Consider the following 23,016-nt stretch of genomic DNA (forward strand, 5'->3'; position numbering starts at 1 on the left):
TTCAGGTTCCTACTTATACTGTTTAGTCGGGAGCTGCTGGTGACGACTGTGTGAAGATCAGCCACCTCATATCTGATGGTAGATGATGCTGGAGATTCAAGCGCTTCCTGGATCAAGTCACCTGCTACTTTTCATCTTGGGAGGTCTGCGGCCCTCCACAGGCGAGTGACACAACATGACTCACCAGACAAACACCTTCAAAGAATTTCTCCATGTGGTTCATTGTTTCATTGTTTAACTGTTTGGACACTGCTTGAGACAGCGCTCTCTGGTGGACAGACACCGCTAGTCTTTTTTGTTTTTTTAGTGGGTTTTTCTAGCGGTCTTGCAAAAAAACAAGTCAAACGTTGAAATGGTCATTCATTTTAAACACGCTTGATAAATGATGACCACTAGGTAGCGTTGTTACCGGAAGACTATCATTGATAGATCAGACGTTATCATCAATGATTCAAATGAATGTGACACGGAGATGCGCAGTGTCTACAATCAACCAGTGGATCAAAAGGGACTGAAGGAACGACTCATTTTAAGAACAACCTCCTAGTTATACAACTCAATTACCATTTTCGGTTGGCAAAAAAATCTATAGTCGTCTTCCATTGACAACACATGGCTGGATAGAAAAGCTATTCATTGCCGAAAAGTCTAGACGCTAGATTTGGAGCACATCAAACCATCCTAGTCATTTTGTCAACTTCCCCAAAAGTTATGGAGGGATATCCCTGCCATCAAGTTTTGAATAAGAGAAAAAAAAAAAAAAAAAAAAAATATATATATATATATATATATATATATATATATATATATATATATATATATATTTTTTTTTTTTTTTCTCTTATTCAAAACTCGATAGAAGGGATATCCCTCCATAACTTTTTATTATTATTATTATTATTATTATTATTATTATTATTATTATTATTATTATTATAAATATAAAGGGGCTTTTTTTTGTTTCAAAATGTATTTACAAATGTAAAACGATTTTCAGACTCCACAGCTGAATCAAGACCGCACTGAGAACCATGGTTTGAGATGTAATGTCTACCCCTCCATAAAAAGGCAGGTGTCAAAATATAATTCTGCAAACAGAACATGAACCTTTTCTTCATGGAAATATTACTGTTGTATATGCTTCAGTACAGAGGTGGGCAAAGTGCGGTCCTCTGCCTTCATTAATGTGGCCTTCATGAGGTCAGATGAAAACTACAAAAGCAACAAAAATAAATAAATGAATGAATATTGATAAAATTCATTGTAAAAGGTGCCTATATGTTTACATGTTTACCAACAGTTCTGTTGTCAATATGTTTACAGAAATAAGAAAGATATTCCAGTATTTTTTATTTCTATTGACAATCTTTAAATAAAATGTTATGGAAAATATATACAGTATTTAGTTAAATAACATTTCAATCATATTACGTAGATCTCTGCTTACATTTGTTGTGCTAACACAAAAAATCTCCTGCACTTTGTTGGTAAAAACGTCAGGTGAAGTCACCTACCAATTGTAGGTTTGTTGACGGTTGGTGAGATTTTTTTTAATGTAATGATCAGTCAACAACGGCAACATTTTTCATCCACCGGTCGCTCATGAGCCGTCATGTGACATGAAAGGGTTAAAATGCTCCATTCCATCAGGAGCACAGCCATATAACGGCTCACAGTGACTCATCTGGGTGAGGAGTCCTCCGCTCTGGGTGTGGACCTGTTTGGTTCTGCCAAGTGGACCAACTGGTTTTGTCATCCAGTCCATCAGGAACACAGTGCCAATACCACCTGCCTTAATTTCGGCACAGTGACAAGGGTCAGCCTCCTGTTTCAGCACCTCCAAGGAATGTGAGCGGACAAGTTTGTATTAGTTTAATTGCAGCACTCACTGTACATGACATGTTACAAGTCGACTGTGAGAGCCACTGTCCCCTGAAACTGAAAACAAAGAGTGAGTCACATCTATGTTACATTAGATATTTGGAGAAGATGAGTCTTTGACAATCAGGTGTGAATCTTAATGTTTCTTTTGAGCTGAGTTGAAGGGCATCATGGGTCTCTCCTGACCGTCCAGTCACAACTTCAGCCTCCATACAGGTGAGCTGAGCTCCACATGTTGAGGCTGCTGAAGAAATATTTTCCATATACGTCCAAATGGGACTGTTCCATTTCAAGTCCTACCCCCCCGCATTTCAACCTCCACCTCACCTCAGGTGCGCCCCTCCCACCTTCAGCACACACACACACACACACACACACCCTCTCTCCTCACCTCATTAGACTTGGCTGTCAGTCTTTCATGTCTCAGCAAACAGGGCGCAGAGTTAGCGCTGGTGTGCTCTTCTCCCCGCCGTCACGGTGGTCCGACTGCTGACTGATGGCAGGAGAATTCCAGCTCTGTGGAGCTTCTGTTTTTACTCTCCCAGCCAGTGCCAAATACACTCATGCAGTCAGGTGATGACGTTATCTGTGGCGGTCCAAATCAAGAACTAAAGTGGATTTAACTATAACCCTCCATATACAACTACCTCATCAGAATAATCATTCACTCATCACTGTATTGAATCATATGACTGAGTGAGAAATCTGAAATAAAGAGTCTATGCAGGAACCACCCTTGACCTTCCTGCTTTGAGATAAAACAGAGCTTATTATTCTGAAACAGTCTAATGGACTTTAATGGACTTTCTTAAATGTGCAGTGATCTGATCTTTATTTCAATTTCCACCAGGCCAAAGTGTTCTTGTTTAACGTAGCAAAGGCATTTGTATTTCCAAAGACAACGGGAAACAAAACTGACTCCAAACTTGTTTGTTTGCTTCCAAAAACTTGCCTAAAATGCAGTGATCACCCACCTGAGTCCGGTCCTCTTGAGGTTTCTGCCCCAGACAATATAATGTAATGTAAGCCAGATTTTATCTAACATGTCAGGGAGATTAAAAACCATGAAGCACAGTTTCTGCATGAGATGGATTTTCTTGAAAACCCTCATTTTCTGTTTAGGTTTTTCATTTCCTTTGTCAGTGAGTTGCACATTTTCACTCCCACTATTGCAGTGTACATTTGCCTCAGTGTGGTTTTCCTACAGTGTATGGCAGCTCCTCCTCATCAGGGGTTGGTTTCAACAGTCTTTGTAGGTGATCCCGTAGCATTTCTGCCTCTAAACATGACTTAACAGTGTTTGTCTCTCTGCTCGCTCAGCTAACTTCAGTAATCTCGCCTTAGCAAACAGTTCACTGACACATGCTGTGTATTCTGCCCTGCACATTGTTCCAACAGCCTCCTGTAGCAGAAACAGTGGTCTTGAGTTTCCTCATCCCTCTTTCATGAAATACACTAACAATGCACAGTTGCAAAAATCACCTCATACATGAACATTTTGCGGTCCGAGGATCCGGTTTTCAAACTGATAGAACGGTCTTCAATACACGTTTACAACAATGATAAACTGATCATTTGTTTTTTGTTATCGTATGTTTGTTATCTGATTTGGATTCTCAAGCGCTCGCAAACTGTTGTCATGTACTTTCATAAATGCCCAAATTAAACCTGTGAAAAGGCCGAATAAGCTGCTTGACTGGGCCTTAATCATATAAAGGAGCAGCTTTCACCCGTGTATCCTCCTAAATCCCTCTCAGCATTAACTTCTATCCCTCAGAGACTTAAACTGTATTATTACGATTGCTTTCAACAGATCTGTTCTCAACTAGAAGCCTGTTGTTTGCACCCCCCCCTTCTTCTTTCACATGTAGTGGAGGATGTGTGGAACAGTTTCCAGACAAAACAATGATGGTTATCGTCCCTTTGAGCGTGTGTGTTTTCGTGCCTCCATCAAGCCTCCTGCAGCACGACTGCGTGCCACCAGCAGCTCACCTGCACAACATGACTCAGACAATCAGCCGAGTTTGTCCCACGTCCAGAGTCAAGCTGCAAAAACAGCAGCCGCCCACTTATACACCTGCGTGCCAGCAGATATCACTGGAACTCACCTGTGACTGTGGGTGTGTTCAGTTTCATCAGCGAGCTAGGTGGTCCACCTATCTGCTCGGAAGCCCTCAACGTCCTGAGCTTTTGTTTTAACACCGAAACTACTGCTTTGATAGTGTTTTTTAATGCTTAATATCCACATGAATCCGACCAGTTTTCTACACAAACAAGTGGAAAGTTTTGCTCTGCAGTTTGCCTGAAATGTTTCTTTCACTAACAAACTCTTTACCATACATGAGAAATGCACTTGCTCCTACAAAATCCAAGGGAATGCTCCTTTAAAAAAACAGAATACAAACATAAAACAAGTTTTAAGCTCCAAAAGTCTCATACCATTGTGGTTGAGAGTTACTCACAGCAAACGTTATTATACTTTATTAGACATCTCAAATAATGACCATATTAGTGGGGCTCTCCTTGGACCACCCTGCCATTCTGGGTGTCACCACCGGATGGCCCTTGAGCCGAGTTGTCTTGGGTCATTTCTTTGAAAGAAGTGTGGCTGAGATAGAGGCAGTGAGCCCCATCCCACAATTCGGAACAGTCTCCCTTTCTTCATTCACAAAGCCGTCTGGTTATTTGCATTTTTCAACTCAAACCAAAGCTCTTGGCTGAATGTAAAAGCGCCCATGTTCAAGGTTTCTGCTTAGCGTGGCGAGATAATGTTAGATCACATGACAATGTTACCATGTGCGTGTACCGCTCCAGTGTACGAGCCAGCTGCGCCGTGTTCGCCAGGTTTCTCCCAACAGATCGGGGTTAGATGGACAGGTGTTTTCAACTGTTCTTGGCAAATGATTCATTGAAGGCCACGCCTCCAGGAGAGGTTACATTACCTACCTGTCGTGGAGGCATGGAAGAATGTTATTGCCTTAATAACCAAGCAGTCACACACCCACAGCCCAGGAATACAAATTATTGTCTCAATTCTGACAACATCGCACTTTAAACGTATGTGTAGACAGCGCTGTCCGTTGGGAGAGACTTGAGTCTTGGATAATCCAGTTAATAGCCTGAATAAGCCTTGTGTTGCAGTTCAGAACTGGTGAACTCTGTCTGCCTACACCGGAAGGAACCACGTCAGCAGTGGGTGACCATCAACTCCTCAGGAAGAAGTGACGAGGATCTAAAAACTTGTTAGACAGAGAGCTTGTGTGTGAACCGCGATGATGCTGAGCTGCAGCTGGGTAGATTTGGCCTCCACACACCTCCCCAGGTCCGGTTTTAGGCTGTTGCTTCTCACAAGCAGATCAGAGGACATGACTCACTGCGATCTAAAGCATGTCTCTGCGGTGTGAATATTCTACAATGACTGTAAAACTTAAAACCACATTGTGCTGTGCTTCTGATTTTTTTTGCCTCTCAGCAGATCTGTGCATCGAACATTTTTCAATCGGACTCAAACAGCATTGCTAACATGTGTTTAAATGCATTTTGTCATTCCACAGTAGCAATGCTAACAAATACAGTGAAGAAAGTAGCTATTTTACTGAATATTTAATTCTGAAAATAACCAAACTTTACTGGTCCACTTTAAACACTCCTGAATGGTGACTGTGCTGAAGTGTAAGCTATGCCTTTGATTCAGCACCATCACAGTGCAGCAAGTCCAACACAGCTGCCTCAGAATGTCTCCTCACTAGCTGTTAACACAGTGCTCCTACTGACAGTTCAACAATTGGCAGGTGAGCCTTGTCAAGGAGGTGACATTTATTTGAGCCACTTGTATGATGAAAAGTAGCTAACAGACTCAGCGGCTTCATCCAGCTGTTGTCTTGGTCTGACTCTTCTCTGCGTGAAGGTGGAGCCACCTCCACCTGGTCACAGTCAAGTGGTGGTTTAGCCTCCGCCGTCTCCTGGAGCAAACCTTGGACTTTTCTGTGTTGATTATGTTTGTTCTCCCTGTGCTCGGGTGGGTTTCATATAGAGGTTAATTGTAGTGACATGTCCAGGGTCCCCCCTCTCGCCCCTAGTTGGACTGTCAGCAGCCTCCCGTGACCTAACAGAGGGGAAATGCAGCCCCACCATCCTAATGCAAAGTGATCTGCTTTCCACAAGTGTCAATGTGTTGCACCGTCCTCGTTTACGATCGAAGCGTATCTGTTCCACCCTCAACCAAACTATTAAAAACAAATGAAACAAGGGATAATATCCTTCCGTCTCTTCATATTTGCATGCCTGGTGTCGTATGAGTCCAAAAGTCCTTCAGTAATTCTTGTAATATGTAGCAGATAGGAGCAAATGAGGACTTTGTTTTGGAGAAGAAGTTGTCGAAGCTGCTAGTCTGCCCCTGCTTTACATGCAGATGGGAGTTGGGTCTTGGTTTCTGGAGGAACGCAGCAGGTACTTCAATTTTAAAGCCGAGTTCCCATGATTGCTTTTGAAGTGGTGGTTTCCTGTCGTCCGACTCATTACTGCAACTGGATAATTCCGCCAAGTGTGTTGACAAAAAGACACGAGGGTGTTAAATCGATGGCTTCACCCCGCTCACGTTGTTCTTATTTATTCTCCCGGCAACATGGAGGTTATGACAAGCTTGTGTGTCAGCAGAGTACACAGTGACTCACAACTCACCACCTGGTCCTCACTCTCTCCCTCTCACACACACACACACACACACAGACACACACACAGACTCACACGCACACACAGGAACTTTTAAGTCACTCTTAGCAGCTCCATGGCAACCACTTGTTGAAGCCTCGCTGCTTGTTGCTAAGTGATGGGATGTACTGGACCAGAAAATCCTTCCATTGACACTGCCTCCACCCCCTTCTCCACCCACCCCCCTCTCCCTGCCCCCTTGCCAACCACCCATGGACTACAGCCAAAAGGACCAGCATATATGCACCGACTTCCGCTGGCGACACGGCCAGATAGCGCTGCAGAATCTAAACTTTGTTTGTCTGCTGGCCATTCATATTTTCCCCTACATGGATACAACTTTATCTATCCACATATCTGCGCTGGCTTAAGCCACCAGAATGTTGATTCCAAAGGCAGCAGCCCGAGTTATTGACTCGTCAAACAGCTAACTTAACTCTGTCCGGACCTTTAATCGACATGTAGCAGCTGAAGTAAACAAGGACATTACTCAAATATGTTGTTACGACGCCCACTCTGTCTTCTCGTGTGCATCAATTGTCACTTCCAGATAACCAGAAAGTTTCTGTGCTCCTGTGAACATTAAAACAAAAAATAATTAGAGTAAAAAAGTAAAAGAGAAATTAATCACCCACTATGTTCTCATCACTGAGTGTGTGTGTGTGCGTGTGTGTGGCAGCGAGCATGCTTTAATGATGTGGGGGTTGTTCCTTGTAGTGCTAAAGCCTTTTTATGTAACAAGTGTGTTGTGTCAATGTGTGTATCAGTGCTTGTATTACAGTTTGAATATGAATGCCTCAGAGTAAAATTCGTTTTTTTACTATAAAAACGTGAATGGAAAGTTGGAATTGATAAAAGCCACGTAAATTGAAAAGGAAATGTAAAATTAATGGCCACAATTTTTTTAGAAAGTGTTACAATGAAGACGTAAGTATTAGACGAAGTAGAATTCGTACGTAACATTGGGGGGGGGGAAATCAGATATTTATCAGAACATACAAACAATGCATTTATAATTGTATATTGGCCCCAGTGGAGTGCTTGGAAAGCTTTGTCCTCGGGGCCACATGTGTTGTCCACTGATTGGACGTTTATTAAAATGAACAGTTCGAGGCTGCTTTGGTGTTCAAAATGCCAATTTATGATAACGCGATTTCTGTCAGAATGAGTCCTAAATTTTCTCAATCGATTAAAATAAGCAAGTGTGCGTCATTAAAACTCCTTAAATTAAAATACAATTCCAAATGTGCACGAATGTGGAGTCAAACTCAACCACAGAAAGGGCCACTATCTAAAATGCACACAAATGAAGTGCTCAGGAGTTTTGAGCCGCCAAGAACATTTTTCGTCCTGCTGAAGAAACAATCAGATTAAACAGTGGTATGGAATCAATGTCACAAAATGTAGGGGGAAAAGTGTTAATCTCTGAACGAAAAAATAAAAAAATATATATTTTTAAAAACGTTTACAATAAAGGTGTCGTTCTCACCCCTTATTACATATGCCACTTGAAATTTTAATGTTACATTTGAGCTGAAAATTAGAGTTGAATGTTTGAGTGAATGCAACAACAACAATATTATTATTAATAATAATAATAATAATTGCGCGCCTCGTGACAGCTGGAGCAGCAGCCAGAGCTGAATCCCCATCTCCTGAAGGCCTGTGAAGCAGGTTGACTGCTATATTTCTCCTTGTAGTTCTTGCATTGTTCCCCCTGGGCTTCAGAACCGGGGTCACCGTTTCCCCACATGTACTTTTCAGCCGCGCCGTTTGAAGAGTTGAAGAAAGTCCCGGTGCATCTGTTCCTCCTGTTGATCCTGGAGCCCTCGCCCTCCTCCCCTCCCGCCCCCTCCCCTCTCTGACCGATTAGCCGGTGCGGGCTTCGCTCCCATTTCCATGAGAAAGACGGCGGTCGGTGAAAGGGTTAAGCCTGAGGACGAAGCCCCAGAAAGCAGCCCCAATTTTCTGCCCAGCGGGGGCGTGGGGGTTGCGGGGAGCGGGAACAAAGCCGCCCGGGGGAGGAGCGGAGACTCCGGCTTTACTATATGCACCTGCGGCCTGAAAAGCAGCGGACAAAGCGCCTCCGAAACGGCCAATTATGAGCGAACCATCCAGCGGAGGAGCCGCGAGGAGGGGGGGTGGGAGCCAGTGAAAGGGCCGGGGAAAGTGAATTTTAAAGAGGGCAGAGATAAGAAAGTAAATAATCGAGCTTTAAATCATTCTCGGCCCCCCATTCACCAGCACCGCGCGCGGCCCTCGCTGACCGCGGACGGGTCCAGGCGCTGGAGGCGGACGCTGTGAGAAAAGTGGGGGAGGTCTCCTTTCTCCCTCTAATGATGTCGATGGATGAGGTCATGTCGAAATTAGCCACAGCAAAACTCATCTGGTGACTTTCCAAGTCCGTGAGATAAAGAAGCAAGGTGGAAATGTGGCGCGCCCGATTCTTCCTCCAACCATTGTCATGCAGCACCGCTGTGTGAGGAGGACCGTAATGATGTTTCATGAACTGCCATGAAAGGACTAAAGGCCCACGGATATTGTGATTGTTGGTGACTTGATGTGCGGTTTCCACTCGAATGCCCCAACATTCAAATATGAAAAACGAGTGTAACTTCAACAACTCTCTACGGGCCTTTGTGTCATTGTCGTCGTTGTCAAACTGTGATCATTGTCGACGCAAAAAACAACTGAAATGAATGAATTGATTCAAGTATTATGGGTCACAGCTTCTGTGTTGTCCTTTTGAGCATTTACCTGAAATCAATCTTTTTATATCAAAACTGGGGGAAATTATTCAAGTCAAATAAAAATGTCACAATTGAGTTCAATACCATAATACTTTCAACTTTTTGTTTTTAGATTTTTTTTCCCCCAAATCTTCCCCAAACAAATATAGAGGGAGTTAACACACACTTTACCGGACTCCTACAGGATTCCTGAAGAACAGAATGAGGCTGGTTTCCATGGCTAAAATTGAGCGAGTGAGTTTCCACTTAGCGGAAGATGGTATTTACGTCGACTTTCAAACAACCAGAGCAAACCAGCAGTCGCTAGAGCGTGGATGATAGTACAACCAGCAGCATTAAAACCTGAACTGAGCTGAAAATTTCAATTCATTTTCACCAGATTTTTTTTTTAACCAGTGCTGTCTGGACAAAGTGGAATTCAAACAGTCAACATGAGGATTTATTTAGTGGAAAGGAAAAGCCCACATACATTTCAATTGCAGCTGGTGGAAACCTAAATATATATTGTACCATTGGAGCTATATGATGTCAATATCCATCAGGAGACATCCGACAAACCTGTAAACTTCACCTGTAAGCAGTTCCCTCAGATCACCTTCATCTGATCTGAGCACATGAGCATGGACTTTTAATAGCTTAAATCTAAATGGAAAACTTTTGTCTCAAACAAAGTTGACTTTTTTGGCGCTCTACAGCGAATAAATATCCAGTCTGCAATCTCGGATGAAAACCCAGTTTCTACTTCAGTAAGGCAAGGCAGCACAGGATTTCACCCATATCCCGACACCAACCAAAACAAGGTTGTATGTGGTCAAGAGATTCTCTCATTAACATCTGCAGAGATGCCGTCAGGGACCAGACCACTCCACTTCCACCCTTAAGGCAATTCCCTTTGGAGCAGCCATGATGTCATCCTCTGTTTAGGCTTCCCTTATCCTGAGGTTCAACAACCCCCCCCCGCCCCAGGACCCAATCATGTCTTAAGCTTGAGATTTTCGGGTACGATTGCAACGTCACCCAAACACGCCACCAAGAACAAAGTTCAACACATGACATCATTGATGAAAAAAGATTCGAGCTTTTTATTAATATTGTCATGAATGCCATAACAAAAAAAGAATTTGAAACAAAAAGGCTCTTAGTATAAGAGCCTAAGGGTGTGTACATTATTTACATGCATGCTACATACAGCAACTCTAGCGTCGGACTGCTGAACAAACAATCCCTTCTAAAAATATAGTCAGTACAACAGTTTTACCTTTCATGTAAACATTCACGCATTACCGTCATATTTGCTCTCCCTTTTTTCAAGAAAATAAAAATTTCAGGTATCTTTTTACAGTGCGTGTTTAGTTAGTAACTATAGTTTTTGTAATATGAAAATAGAATTAAAAAGTTCCCTTTAGGTCCATAGCAGCACTAGCACCCAGGCGAGGAAGCAGGAGGATTAAAAAGACTTCAGTTGGATCCTTTAGTCAACACTGGTTCAGAGACACAAACTTTGTTAGAGATGACACATCCCATTTGTAAAAACAAGCCAACAGTTAATGTGCCACGTGGAGGACAACACACACACAGAACGGATTGCAGCATTTCTACTCAAATTCATTCACCCTTAGGTAAAAATACAGCTTGTTCTGCCTTGAGAAAAGTGACAAAAGGAGAGGACAAACTCGACATTTAAAAATGAAAAAAAGACCACATTTAAAACCGTCTCAGCGAAAACACACAGCAGGCAGGTTCTGATGGTACAGTGGTCGGTACGTGATGGAAGGAACCGCAGAGGCTCTACATTCTAACCCCACACACCTTGGAAACCTTGGAGCTCATGCCCAGTGGACTCAGTGCTGATTGTCTGTGTCATCCCACAGGATTTCACCAACTTTAAAATTCATTTCGAAACCACAAATGTGGCCAAAGGCACAATGTTCCTCTTGTATGTTCAAGTTGTGCATTTCCTTCCTGTTGCCCTCCATGTAGCCAATCATCAGCTCATGATAGGTCGGTCACCAGCTGAGAACGCGGAAATCTTTTCACCCTCACCCACACTGGTGGCAGGTGGACTAGTAGAGGACAACACTCGACAAAAAGGCCCGGCCCTCGGCCCTGCCCAACGCAAACGGTGCAGTCTCGGGTTAGGAAGATTCTATAGTCATGGAGAAGCTCTAAGATCGATCAGAATATTGCTTCCTACTATGTACAGAGGAGCGGAGCGTCCCTGGTCTGTGGGCTCCGCTCAGACGCTCGTGATATTTACACTTGTGTGGCACCAAAGAGGTAGAGAACATGTCAGTGGTGTCGAAGACTCAGGGATCTCTCGTATGGCGATTTGTCATCGCAGTGTCTCTGTCAGTCACGTCCACCATCCAGACTCCCAGCAGCCGTCTGTGCATCCAGAACACTTGTAAGTCCCGGTACTAGATGTGTGTGAGCGGGACAGTCCCAGAGAGGTAGTGCTGCTGGACACTACTGTAGCCCCTCTGTGCAGCGCTGGGGTCACCGGCCTCACCCCCGGGTCCTGGTATGTACATGCTGATCATGTCCCGGAGGTCTCCCTGCAGCGGACCCCGGTGGTGGTTTGGTGTCGGAGTTGGGGGAGAGTGGGACATGGGTTCCGGTTTCACCATGGACATGGTGACTGGACTGGGCTGCTGAGGACTGCTGCTGTAGGACATTGGGCTGCAAAGAAAGAACAGGGAAAATCAAGACGGCTGTCAGACAGCATGACCTTTGCGTATTTGACAAGTTGGTATAAAGTGTTATGGGAAGATATCTATACATGTGTAGGAGTGTTATCATTTAGGAATGTTTCTATTATATTAAGCAATTGTAGCAGCCTAGATCTACAGGTATTTCAATTGTTTTCCTCAATGTTTTGCCAACAATTTGAGACTTCAATGAATGTTTGAATGAATTACTAAGGTGTTTCACACAAGACTCCAGTTTACCGCTGGAGCTTTTGAAAGATATAAGGGGTATGATTGTAGAAAAGCCATCTAAAAAGTGCAGATGCCCATCACGCTAAAATGAATCAACAGCCAATGTATTAGAATGAGGCATCTGTGCAATTCCTCACGTGTCAGACATCTTGAATCAGGGATGTCAAATCATTTTGATAAATGTTCATTGCATGAGAGAGAGTCCCTGTCTAAGAAGAAATAAACAACTTCTAGTTTCATGAGCTGTGACAGGTTCCTACTGCATCGTCTCAATCACTTGCACAGTTTTAGGACATAACAGATGCAAGGCTGAACTGCCCTGATGCAACAGTCGGCCTCCTCCACTTAAACCATCATGCACAACCCCTTCCACATCCTCATTTACAGAATTCATGAACCACATTGGCCGTCTCCCTCTTCTGCTTTTACCTAGAACATTCTCCATCTAACAGTAATCATCTAGATTTTTAGACAGCATTAAAAGATACTAGGTGCCAAACATAGCGGACAAAGCAAATGTAAGGCACTTTCTAAGGCCCGTTTAGGTTTGGCCTCAGTGGTTCAGTCAAAAGACTGAAGCAGCCAATGAAAACTTACAATCCAGACCCAGAGTTTTCATCTTGACACAAATTGAACTACAAAAGAAATGGTGCTTGCGTGGATGACCAACAACAAAAGTAGAAGTTAGTTAGTCAAGAACAATATGATGCCTTTCAGAAACTTGCTCAAATGACACAGTCAACAAATCAAACGTAACCACTGAAAGACTTGCCATTTCTCAGGCCCTTTCTCGCAGCAATGAAACACGACGTCACAGAAATATAATTTCTGCGGCAGCCTCATCCGAATATTTTTTCACCCCAATAACAGTTGGTGATTCATGGAAAATGGAGCGCTTCGACCAAAGCCTGTTATTCACGAATCTGCAGCCCCCAAACTGGGACACACCTCTGATGAGAGGTGCGTGTTGAGACACAGCAAAAGAACTTCGGAGTGTTTGGTCTAGATCAACACTGGCCTTGTTTACCGCCCCACCTACAAACCTGAATGACCTTCCGCTTGTTAGAAACTCCAGTTTGGCATTCGGACAAAGAAAAACAGGCTTTTGATTCGGCCCAAATATGAATCAGTGCTTGACTTTTAGTCACCAGCCACCATCAAGCATCTAGTCTTGATGTCCGTTTGTTTAATGGTTGAAAGTCATGATTTCTTGCAACTCTTTAACTATTAAAAAGTGCCACCAACAACAGAGTTAATGAAACGGCATGTAACGCCATTACATTTGTAATGGTATTAGAATTTGGGAGCAGAAACATTACTATCATTTGGTATTCAATGGAACTGTGGCGTTCCTTTGGAATTGTTTCAACTCTACCAAGTGCTTGAGACCAAGTGGAAATCATCCACAGCCCTTCATGATCAATAATAATCCACTTAAAGAGTGCTGGAACTGCTCTGGTGCCATATGTGGAACTGGAACCAAACAAGAGAAAAAGCAAACAGGGAAAACAAAGGGACGTGATTGAGCGGTTGAGAGGGACGGAGTGAAGCGCACTGAAGTCTCCGCGGACACCTGCCCTGGAACAACAATCCACTCTGGGGAGAAGTTGAGCACATTTTAACATGTTTTAAAACGTGCAGGCCTGCTTAATTAACCTTAAGTTGTCAGTACAAATTGTGAAAATGTCTTCAAATTGAATGAAAGGTTAACCGCTTGACATTTCATCTCTGGAGAGTAATTATGAATTATTCAGTTATCGAGGGACTGAAATACTTTCATTGGTTTCATTGCCACTTCCGAGGTTGGGCGATGGGTGGATGATGGTTGGGGGAGGGTGGGGATGCAAGAGACCACAAGCAGGGCTAGAGACAATGGTCTAGGGAGCGCCTAGGGAATTGTGGGTAAGGGGACCACACACAGGGTAGCAGCGTTGCCTGCCATCGAGCCACCCCGATCAACATTCCAGACAGGGCCAAGCCCAGCGCCGAGCGTCACACCAATAACAAGTAGGCCGAGACTGAGGCCTTGTTGTTCCATCATGTCCACTTGCCGTGCGGCTCACTGGGCTTGAACATTTCTTAACACTGACCAGCATATACTTTTCACTCAGTAGTACTGGCCAATGTACAAATGTATAACAAATACCTGCAACCTGCCCCACACTCAGCTAAGCAATTCAATTTATAACAAAACTTTAATATAATTTTTGGTGTACAAAAATAGATGACTTACTAAGTGGCAGTAAAAGAAAAGATATAGTTAACTTCATAAATAACTTTCAACAGTACGCTATGCTGAATTAATTTTGTATCATACGTGACCTTTTTTGCCTTGTTTTGAGAAACAGGAAAGTTGGTTTGCTTGATACTTGCTCAGAGAAATAATTAAATAAAAGCATAAAAGCAAGTGTTTTTGGAGATCAAGTCTTTTTTAGGTGAAGAATAATTAGTTTTACTCCTAAATGGAGAGATGTCAGAACATTAACTGGAACTGGGACTGAACTCAGATCTGAAACTTTAAAAACCCGCCGATTACAATATTCATTATCATAATTCAATGTTGGTGGTAGTCTTTCGTATAAAGATTTGCTTTTTATAAAGAAGTGAAAGCGATGAAAACTCGACGTGTGTGGGTGTAAAAGCTTGCACCGCGGCAGTAATCCTCACCTGTAGGAGTTCCCTCCGTTCATGTAGGTCTGTGCCGCCGTCATCGCGGGCGGGTACTGCAGCGCCGACAGGTCATACCGGTGCAGCTGCTGGGTGTAGCCGAGGGCCTCGCCCTGCATCCCGGCGTAACCTCCCGCAGGGCCCCAGCCGTAGCTGTCCATCCTCGGGCTTCCACCTTGACCCTGGGCAGCCACCAGCAGGTTCCCGGCGGACAGCGGGTACTTGCCCACCTGCGTGTCCTTCTTGAGCAGGGGCTTGGTCTTGCGGCGAGGTTTGTACTTGTAGTCGGGGTACTCCTTCATGTGCACGGCCCGGAGCCGCTTGGCCTCGTCGATGAAGGGCCTTTTCTCGGCGTCAGTCAAGAGCTTCCACTCCGCGCCCAGTCGCTTACTGATCTCGGAGTTGTGCATCTTGGGGTTCTCCTGCGCCATTTTGCGCCTCTGGCCCCGGGACCAGACCATGAACGCGTTCATGGGCCGCTTGACCTTGTCCATCGGGTCTCCTCCCGGTGCCAGCGCCGTCTTGGAGCCCGGGTGAGAGTTGCCGTTGTTGCCCATGCTGCCGGTCATGTTGGCAGTGACCGGCGACATGCCCTGGGTGGCCTGGTGAGACGGGGGCTGGCCCGCCGGCTTCAGCTCGTGCTCCATCATGCTGTACATGTCGCACTGCTCAGGTGAGGATGCGTGGCGCGAGGGAACCGTCTCTTGCCGCCGTGCACCTGGCGACTCTGTGGCCTGCTGTCCCCGCAGCTCTGACCGGGTGAAGCAAATTAACTAATTGCTCTCGCGACGCCGAGGGAACTTACTGCACAAGCGCGGCAGACGCAGACATCCCTCGAGGCGAAGACGTGAGGAAGAGTGGCGGCGGCGAAAGTTGCGGCTGGTTCGCTCAGGAAGTTTATAGCCTCTGAGCCACTTGTTGTCAAAACTCGCTCTCAAAGAGGCCGGAGCTCGCGCGTACTGCGCTGACCAATAAGAGCGCAGCGGCGCCGACGAGCGCGCGCATTTGCAGCTGAATAGAGTTCCCGGCTGTGCGCGAGACACTTGTTGATGGAGGAGGAGGAGGAGGAGGGAGCCATGATGGAGTCGGACCACGACCCGGATCAATACAGTATCGGCACTGCAGCCGTCCGCAGGGAACCACCGTTCTCGTCAGGAGTGACAAGAACGGATCAGAGGTCTTGGGGTGGTGTTCCTCTGTTGAAAAAGTACTGTATGATGCTTCTAAAAGTTGACAGCGACGTTCGCCTGCGTGTAAAACGACCCAAATAATAATAAAAAAAGAAACTGAAGAGTGAAACTGGGTTTAGTTTTGGTTGTGAGTAAAAGAAACAAACTCTTGTGTTCAGTGTTGATCTGTTAATGCAAATGTATTCTTAAATTGAGCTGTTTAACAACCTTTAGTTCCTGAACTATATGACAGTTAACATAGCTATTCTTATTCATATATAAATAATATATTAATTAATAAAAAACAAGTCAAAGGTAATTGAAGTTTTATCAAGCAAAGCAATGCAACTCATATTTTAGTCATGAATGTTTACAGTTTTGCCACGATAGTCAGACCAATGTAAAGAGAAAGTTTGTTCTTGTCCTCGGTGTTGTCACATTGAATTAAGAGGTTGTCAATAGTCTGTGTGTGTGTGTGTGTGCTGTTTCTCACCGTTTTACGTGACGTTTGACTAATGTGTGTGTGTGAGCTGCAGGTGTGTGCCTATCACCGTGTGTGTGTGCGTCGTTTAATTGGGATTTGTGAGAGTCCAGTCCATCCTGTTTTCATCTCCAGGACAACCTTGGCTGGAATCTCTTCCAAACTTCACACCCCTCCCCCCCGACTCCCCCTCATCTTTGCTGCTCCCTCGGCTTTTCTGCTGCAACTCCAAAAGTGATGAGCAGTCTCTGCTTTCCTTAGTGCCTCTGTCTTCCCTGTCTTCAGGTGGCGAGAGGATCAGTGGTTCCTTCGCTCCTCCTGTCCTCTCACATTTGACTTCACAGAAGTGGTGGGTGTCACAGCTGATACAGAAACATGGCAGCAGGTTTCCTCCCTCCTCTCAGGCTGGAAAAAAAGGAGGGTGGATGTGAGGACAGCATCCCCCAACTTCTCAGTCCTGTTGTTCGCCACCTGGCTGTTTGTCGCTCGGCCCTTCATCCGGAACAGTTAGGCGTGTTTTTTTTTGAGTCTACGTTTGCCATTGAGAAGCAAACCAGTGTCTAGAGTGCCAACGTGCTTGGACACCCAAGCACTGAGTTGTTCCATGAGATATCAGAAGTAATGAGGGAAGCAGCATTTAGCACAACAATAATTTGAATCAGGCAGGCAATACAAATGCTAAAAAGATATTTGTGAAAGGTTTCACTCGAATATTCAATAGAAAAGTAACATCCATTTACAGTTAAGGGAAATAAAAAAAATAGGGCTGTCGATTGGCTCCATTTTTAAATTGTGATTAATCGTACTTCAGCCACAGTTAACTCAGGATTAATGACTAATTAATCAAAACTTTTTGTTTTTGTTGTAAAAGTACCTTATAGGAAGATTTTATCAACACAACAGTGACTGATAACACTTTCCACATTTATTACAACAAGCCAACATAACAGGTACTGTCAGGAATATTCTTTACAGTAGCCTCAGTGGCACAGAACGCTCACAAAAACATGCCGACGGTGCAAGATTGTAAACACATGGAGAACAATGTTCATCTTTCTTTGGCTGTGAATGATTTTAGCTTCTACTAGGCTAACTAGGCTCTCTCTCTTTATTCTACTGAAAGTCACTATATCAAATATAAAAACCCAGGATGAATAAAACAAAAAAAAACAAACAAAGGCCTTAATAGCTGAGGTGGAGCTGGGACGGACCAACACTGTTATAGCGCAAATGCAGTGTTGGTTCATACGATGAGGGCGTCAGTGCTGCTTGAATTCGACAGCTTTTGTAGTCCATAGTGGCAGCTTCATGACAGTGGAAATACTCCTCACGACACTCAGCGCACAGCGATGGATACATCGTATCACTACTGCTATGCTTCTGGATCTCATACGGGAGGCAGGGTTGGTCATTCGAAACGCACATGCGTTAGTCACACGTCAAACTTATTAGAGGCGTTACTATGAGTCTTCGTGAATCATTATTACCTCCCTGGGTCGGCAACACAAAAACAGCTTCAAGTTGAGCCCAACTTGCACCATCGTGTACTAAGTGACTAGGAATCCCTCAGACAGGGGTCAGAGGGGATGTTGGTGTTGGGTTTACATACCTGGAGAGTGAGGAAGTGTGCGTACACAAGTAGTATCCAGCAGCTCTTAGTCAAATACCGACACCTGCAAGTTTGGACGCTGTGACCTCATTTGTCATCCTGTGAGTCTCTGAGCTCTCTCTCTTCTGCATCCACATAGGTGTAGTTAGGCTTAGGAAGTCAACCAGAACCAGAGTCCGGACTGGCTTTTGAACAGGTTTTTAAAGTCTTCATTTAAACTGCAACTGCCAAACAGCAGTGCCGTTGCTCTTCTCGCTTGGCAATCCAAGCCCAGAGTGACTGCTGTTAAGTCCCAGTTGAAACTATATATTTTTAGGGAGTACCTGCTGATACCTATTGCCTATTTTTAGAGGGTCCAACCAGTCAATACTGATTTTTCCAAAGTTCATTTTGGCAACTAAAATAAGTGCAATAAAAGTAACTTTTCCTCCTTTAATTTATTCCAATAACAATGTTTAAAACAAAACAAAATTATTTCAAAAAGAGGTATTGCTCCTTTTCTAATGGCAATAAAGGAGAATAGATAAAAATTGGCCAATAAAAAAGTAAATGAAAATAAGTTAAGTTTGCCATCTGGCAACATTCCTAAACAGGTGTGTTAAATATAAAACTTAACTTACATGAAAATGTTCTTGTTCAATGATAAAATACAAAATAGTGAAATGCACAATTAATAAATGAATAAGATTGAATTTCTGCGAATGAGACATTAAACATTAAACATTAAAGCGCAGCACTTTTTCTTCATCCACCATGTCTGCATCTGAGTCTGGCCTCCCCGACTTCACCTCCAAACTTCTCCACATCAGCTGTTCCGCTGATAAACACATCTCGGCCTCTGCCACTTCTCACCCTGTATTAGTTTGACCGTATGGAAGGTCTCACGTGTGAAGAGTCAGACTAACATGGTCGGGTGATGTCAGTATATGTGAGAAACACTCATACATGGCGAATGGCTGTGGATGAACGTTGGGACCTGCTGCTATGACTGAGTCTTGTTTTGGTGTTTCTCTGCCCCCTGGTGGCTTGGTGGCGCCATATTTGTCGCTTCAATCTAATTATGCCATAATATCTCCTGCTGACTCAAATGTGGACTCAGTCACTATGTCAGTGCATCGAGTCACATGACTTCTTTTGGCGTTAAAGAGCTTGGAGCGTGACATTAGCCATTATGGTTTCTTATTGACCAGTCTGCCAAAATAATAGGAGGATTCAAATGTTATGGAACTTGCTGGGAATGAGAGCGCACTTGATGGAAAGGAGGGGAAATGTGAATGAACAGAAATTAAGTGGGATGAAATCAAGGAAGAAGCGGCAAAGATGGCAAATGAAAGGCAGAAAATAAAGCCAGAAAAGGAGGTTGGAATGGAAAGTGCATGGGAGGAGGAGGAGAAGGGATGGAGAGGATGAAGGGATGGCTGATGAAGGGCCAAGGTGCGGGGGTTCAGTGCAGGAGGGTGGTTTTGGGTGACAGGCCTCTTTGAATAGACCTCTATTCTCCCCTCCGCTGGCTTCTCTTCTCATGCAAAACAGGCCCGTTCAGCCTCCCAGCCATCCGTCACATAACAGAAAGACCATGGCAGGCCCTTTACGAGCCTCCCACTCGCATAATCCCCCCTCCCTCCTCACCCCCACCCCACAATCCAACACCCAACAGGGGGTGGAGTGGGTGACAGGGCTGTATATGCATGTCGGGCAGTTGGGGGATGGTCAAGGGGTATGTACGCCACCGAGGGAAATGCCTTTGGAAGACAGGCCACCAGGGTTGACGGCAGAGAGGGGACATGGAGGGTAGACGGAAATCATAGTGAGAACTTGGGTGCGAGTTGTTTGTACCTGCGGTCGACAGATGGGTAAATGATTACTCTTCTCATGATGCAAACACAGAGTCCTGTGTTTGAAATGGTGATTGTTTTTGTTTATTTTCGGAGATCCCTCTTGAAGAAGAGGGACAGGAGTGACAGTTGTCGGTTTGTCTACCATTTCAAAACATTTTCAAAATGGATGAGCCTGTTCCAACACCTGTTTTCAAATGAAAGCTTAGGGCGTTGTGGAATGGAAAGGTGTGGTTTACTCAATCAAACAGGTTAAAGATGAGTGAACTAGCTGATGACGTGTGTGTGTGACTTCTGTACCCTGCAATGGAGCAATAGCCCGGCCAGGATGTCCTCCGCCTGTAGGGCTAGGTAACTGGGATCTGCCTGGTAAAAGAACCGGTGGTGGAAAATGCATTAAAAAAAGTGTTTCTCACATCTTTCTTTGATATCTGTTGGCATCTCAGACGCTGTCCCCAGGTTCGACATGGACAACTAAGCTGGAAAATCCAGCAGACGTTGCATTTGCTAACTGCACTGGAGCGTGTTGGGCGTTGTTGTGTCAAAATGGCTGCATTTGCCACCAGAACATCCAAGAAGATGTGGAGGCATTTTTGCACCTAGATGCAATAGTGAACAGGAAGATTTTGAATAGATGTTTTGGTATCTTCGTGCCAGTTCCAGACCTTGATGTACCAGAGTCACCGCGCAGTGTAAAGGCTTCCGCTCATTGTTGAAGCAACGACTGATCTTAAGTTGATTCCTCTGGAGCAGTGCGCAGGTGTCTGGGCGCGGAACGGCGCCATTGGTCATTGATCATTTTGGACATGGAACAGCCCTTGGTAGCACATTCTCCTGCCTACTGTACTACAGACCCAGGACTGTAACCTCGTGGAACCTCGACAACTTTTACAGTAGAGGGGACCAACAACTGAACAAGCTTCTCTTTTCAGCGTGGTACGTTTGTGTCGTGAGGGGGGTCATTGAACATGAATGAACAAGGCCGACCTCTAGTGGCGGTGGACTGAATTTCGCTCTATTTTCTAAACTGATCAAAGTTAGGTTTAGAATTGTTCATCACAAAGTTAGAAACCAACTTTGTTTGTTTGTTTTTTATTTTAGTAATTTAGGCAAAAGTTCACAAAGAAACATCAGCAAATTAAAAAAAAATATGCATGAATTCGTAATTGGGGAGGAAGTCATTATCAGTTATTGGACATGTTCGATGCCATATTAGTCACATAACAAATGCAGGGGTTCCACGTGTTACCAGACTGGCAAGAGTGGGCCTCGAGAACCTGTGTTTTATAGCCAGATAAACAGCTGGGGTTTCTTTTAAAAACAGCCTTTTTTTTGGTGCAATGCAGATATTTATTAATCTCTCTGGGAGTTATTTTGATATATTTATCTATCCTATCAGCCCTCAATTATTTTATTGCTCACCACATGCAATTGCACATCATTTAAATGTGACTATGTGACTGAGCCATGTTTTTAGTTAATATTTGCTATTAGTTGTCCACAGAATGTTCTAGAGGATTTGAACATGTGTAGGATACATTTAGCTGATGGACCAGACCAGCCTTAAGTACCTTAACAGCATCATAAGCAGTGATACTATGAATAGGAAAGCTTTGCATTCATCGTCCAGTTTTTTTCTGAAATGAATCCTTTTTTTTTTGATAGTCTTCCTGAGGATATAAGACTGGCCGTGCCTTCCTTCAGTCACTGTAAAGTGATGACATCCACTCACTGGATTTGTTGAGGCAAACTGTTATTATTATTATTGTTTCAGTTACATTATTGCTATACCGTACTTCATTCTCCTATGCATATTTAGCTACGTCACTACATGTCCTCTTTTTTGTCTGTACTGTAACTGTACCAGTTATAAAAGGGAAAGTTTGGAAGAGCCAGTCCACTGTTAGCCTTGGAGTTTTCTAAATTGAATTTGTATGCCTTTCCATATATAAGTGAGGATATGATGGAGTGTACTGAGTCAAAAAAAAAAAGATTTCGGGATGAAGGTAGGTATGGTTTGAAAGAGATACAACAATTTGGGAAGTATGTTCATTTTAATAGAGTTTAAAATCAGAGTGGTAGATCAAGGCGACCAGTGAGTGAGGCTCTTTTTTTTTTTTTTTTTACTTGATTTAGCAACTTAAGGAAATTCACTTCAAAAAGCTCTTTATGTGCCTTGTTAACTCTTAACAATCTTGAAGGGAAGATCTAAATGATTTAGTTAGTTCATCACTGTTAATAGGAGGAAGTTCACTTTTGTTTGTACTGCTGTGTTTCAATGTGTGTCATGTTTGAGTTGAATTGCGACTCTGGTGAGACTCTGAAAGGTGCTGTTAAGATTCAGTATTGTTATTTGTCACTGTTCATCCTGGCACAAAGGCTCCCTGGAAGCAGCCACAATAGCCACGTGAGGATTTCATTGGCAAACTCAGTGGCTACAAAAGGGTGGAGGAATATGGCAGCAGCCGGACCAGGCAGTAGTGAAAGAAAACGTTTCTACCCAGATGGCTTTGTCATGAGGCCATATTCAAAGCCTTTCTTGCGCGATGACCGGGACACTTGAGCTCTTGTATGAAAATGGAGAGGTTGTTTGACAGTGTGGTCATGAAATCCACCAACCCTGTTGTTTCTGATGTCAAACTCTCTGGTGAGTCAAGAGGGGTTTCATTGGTGAAAGCTGGTCAGCTGTCTGAAGAGTTGACGGAGCTTAAAATGCTCTTCAAAATGATAACTTCAGTCAGTTTGTTTGCCTGCAACAAACTGCAGCGACAGCCGGTGACAGTACACTAGTATGTCTTTCTACTGTTGAAAATGTCTCCTCCTAGCGGTGGGAATAGGAATGCCAAGCAGATACAAATCACAGTTTTGTATTTTATTACATGTGTTCAGTGTAATACATGTTGAACCCGGCCTGGACTTTTTAAAAATAAGTACTCCACCTCAGCTATTTTTTCAGGTCGCAATAGTCTAGTATT

The 23,016-nt window shown here is 43.9% G+C and overlaps 1 protein-coding gene across 1 annotated transcript; it reads right to left on the bottom strand.

Moving 5' to 3' along the window:
• Positions 1–10,424: 10,424 nt before the first annotated feature.
• On the bottom strand, positions 10,425–15,852 carry sox19b (SRY-box transcription factor 19b). Its single transcript, XM_053859276.1, has 2 exons — positions 14,948–15,852; positions 10,425–12,020 (listed from the first exon to the last, which is right to left on the bottom strand). The coding sequence occupies exons 1-2, from the start codon at positions 15,604–15,606 to the stop codon at positions 11,759–11,761; spliced, it is 921 nt and encodes a 306-aa protein (XP_053715251.1). The 5' UTR covers positions 15,607–15,852; the 3' UTR covers positions 10,425–11,758.
• Positions 15,853–23,016: the final 7,164 nt, after the last annotated feature.

Source organism: Synchiropus splendidus, chromosome 3 (genome assembly GCF_027744825.2).
Source record: "Synchiropus splendidus isolate RoL2022-P1 chromosome 3, RoL_Sspl_1.0, whole genome shotgun sequence".
Classification (NCBI taxonomy): Eukaryota; Metazoa; Chordata; class Actinopteri; order Syngnathiformes; family Callionymidae; genus Synchiropus; species Synchiropus splendidus.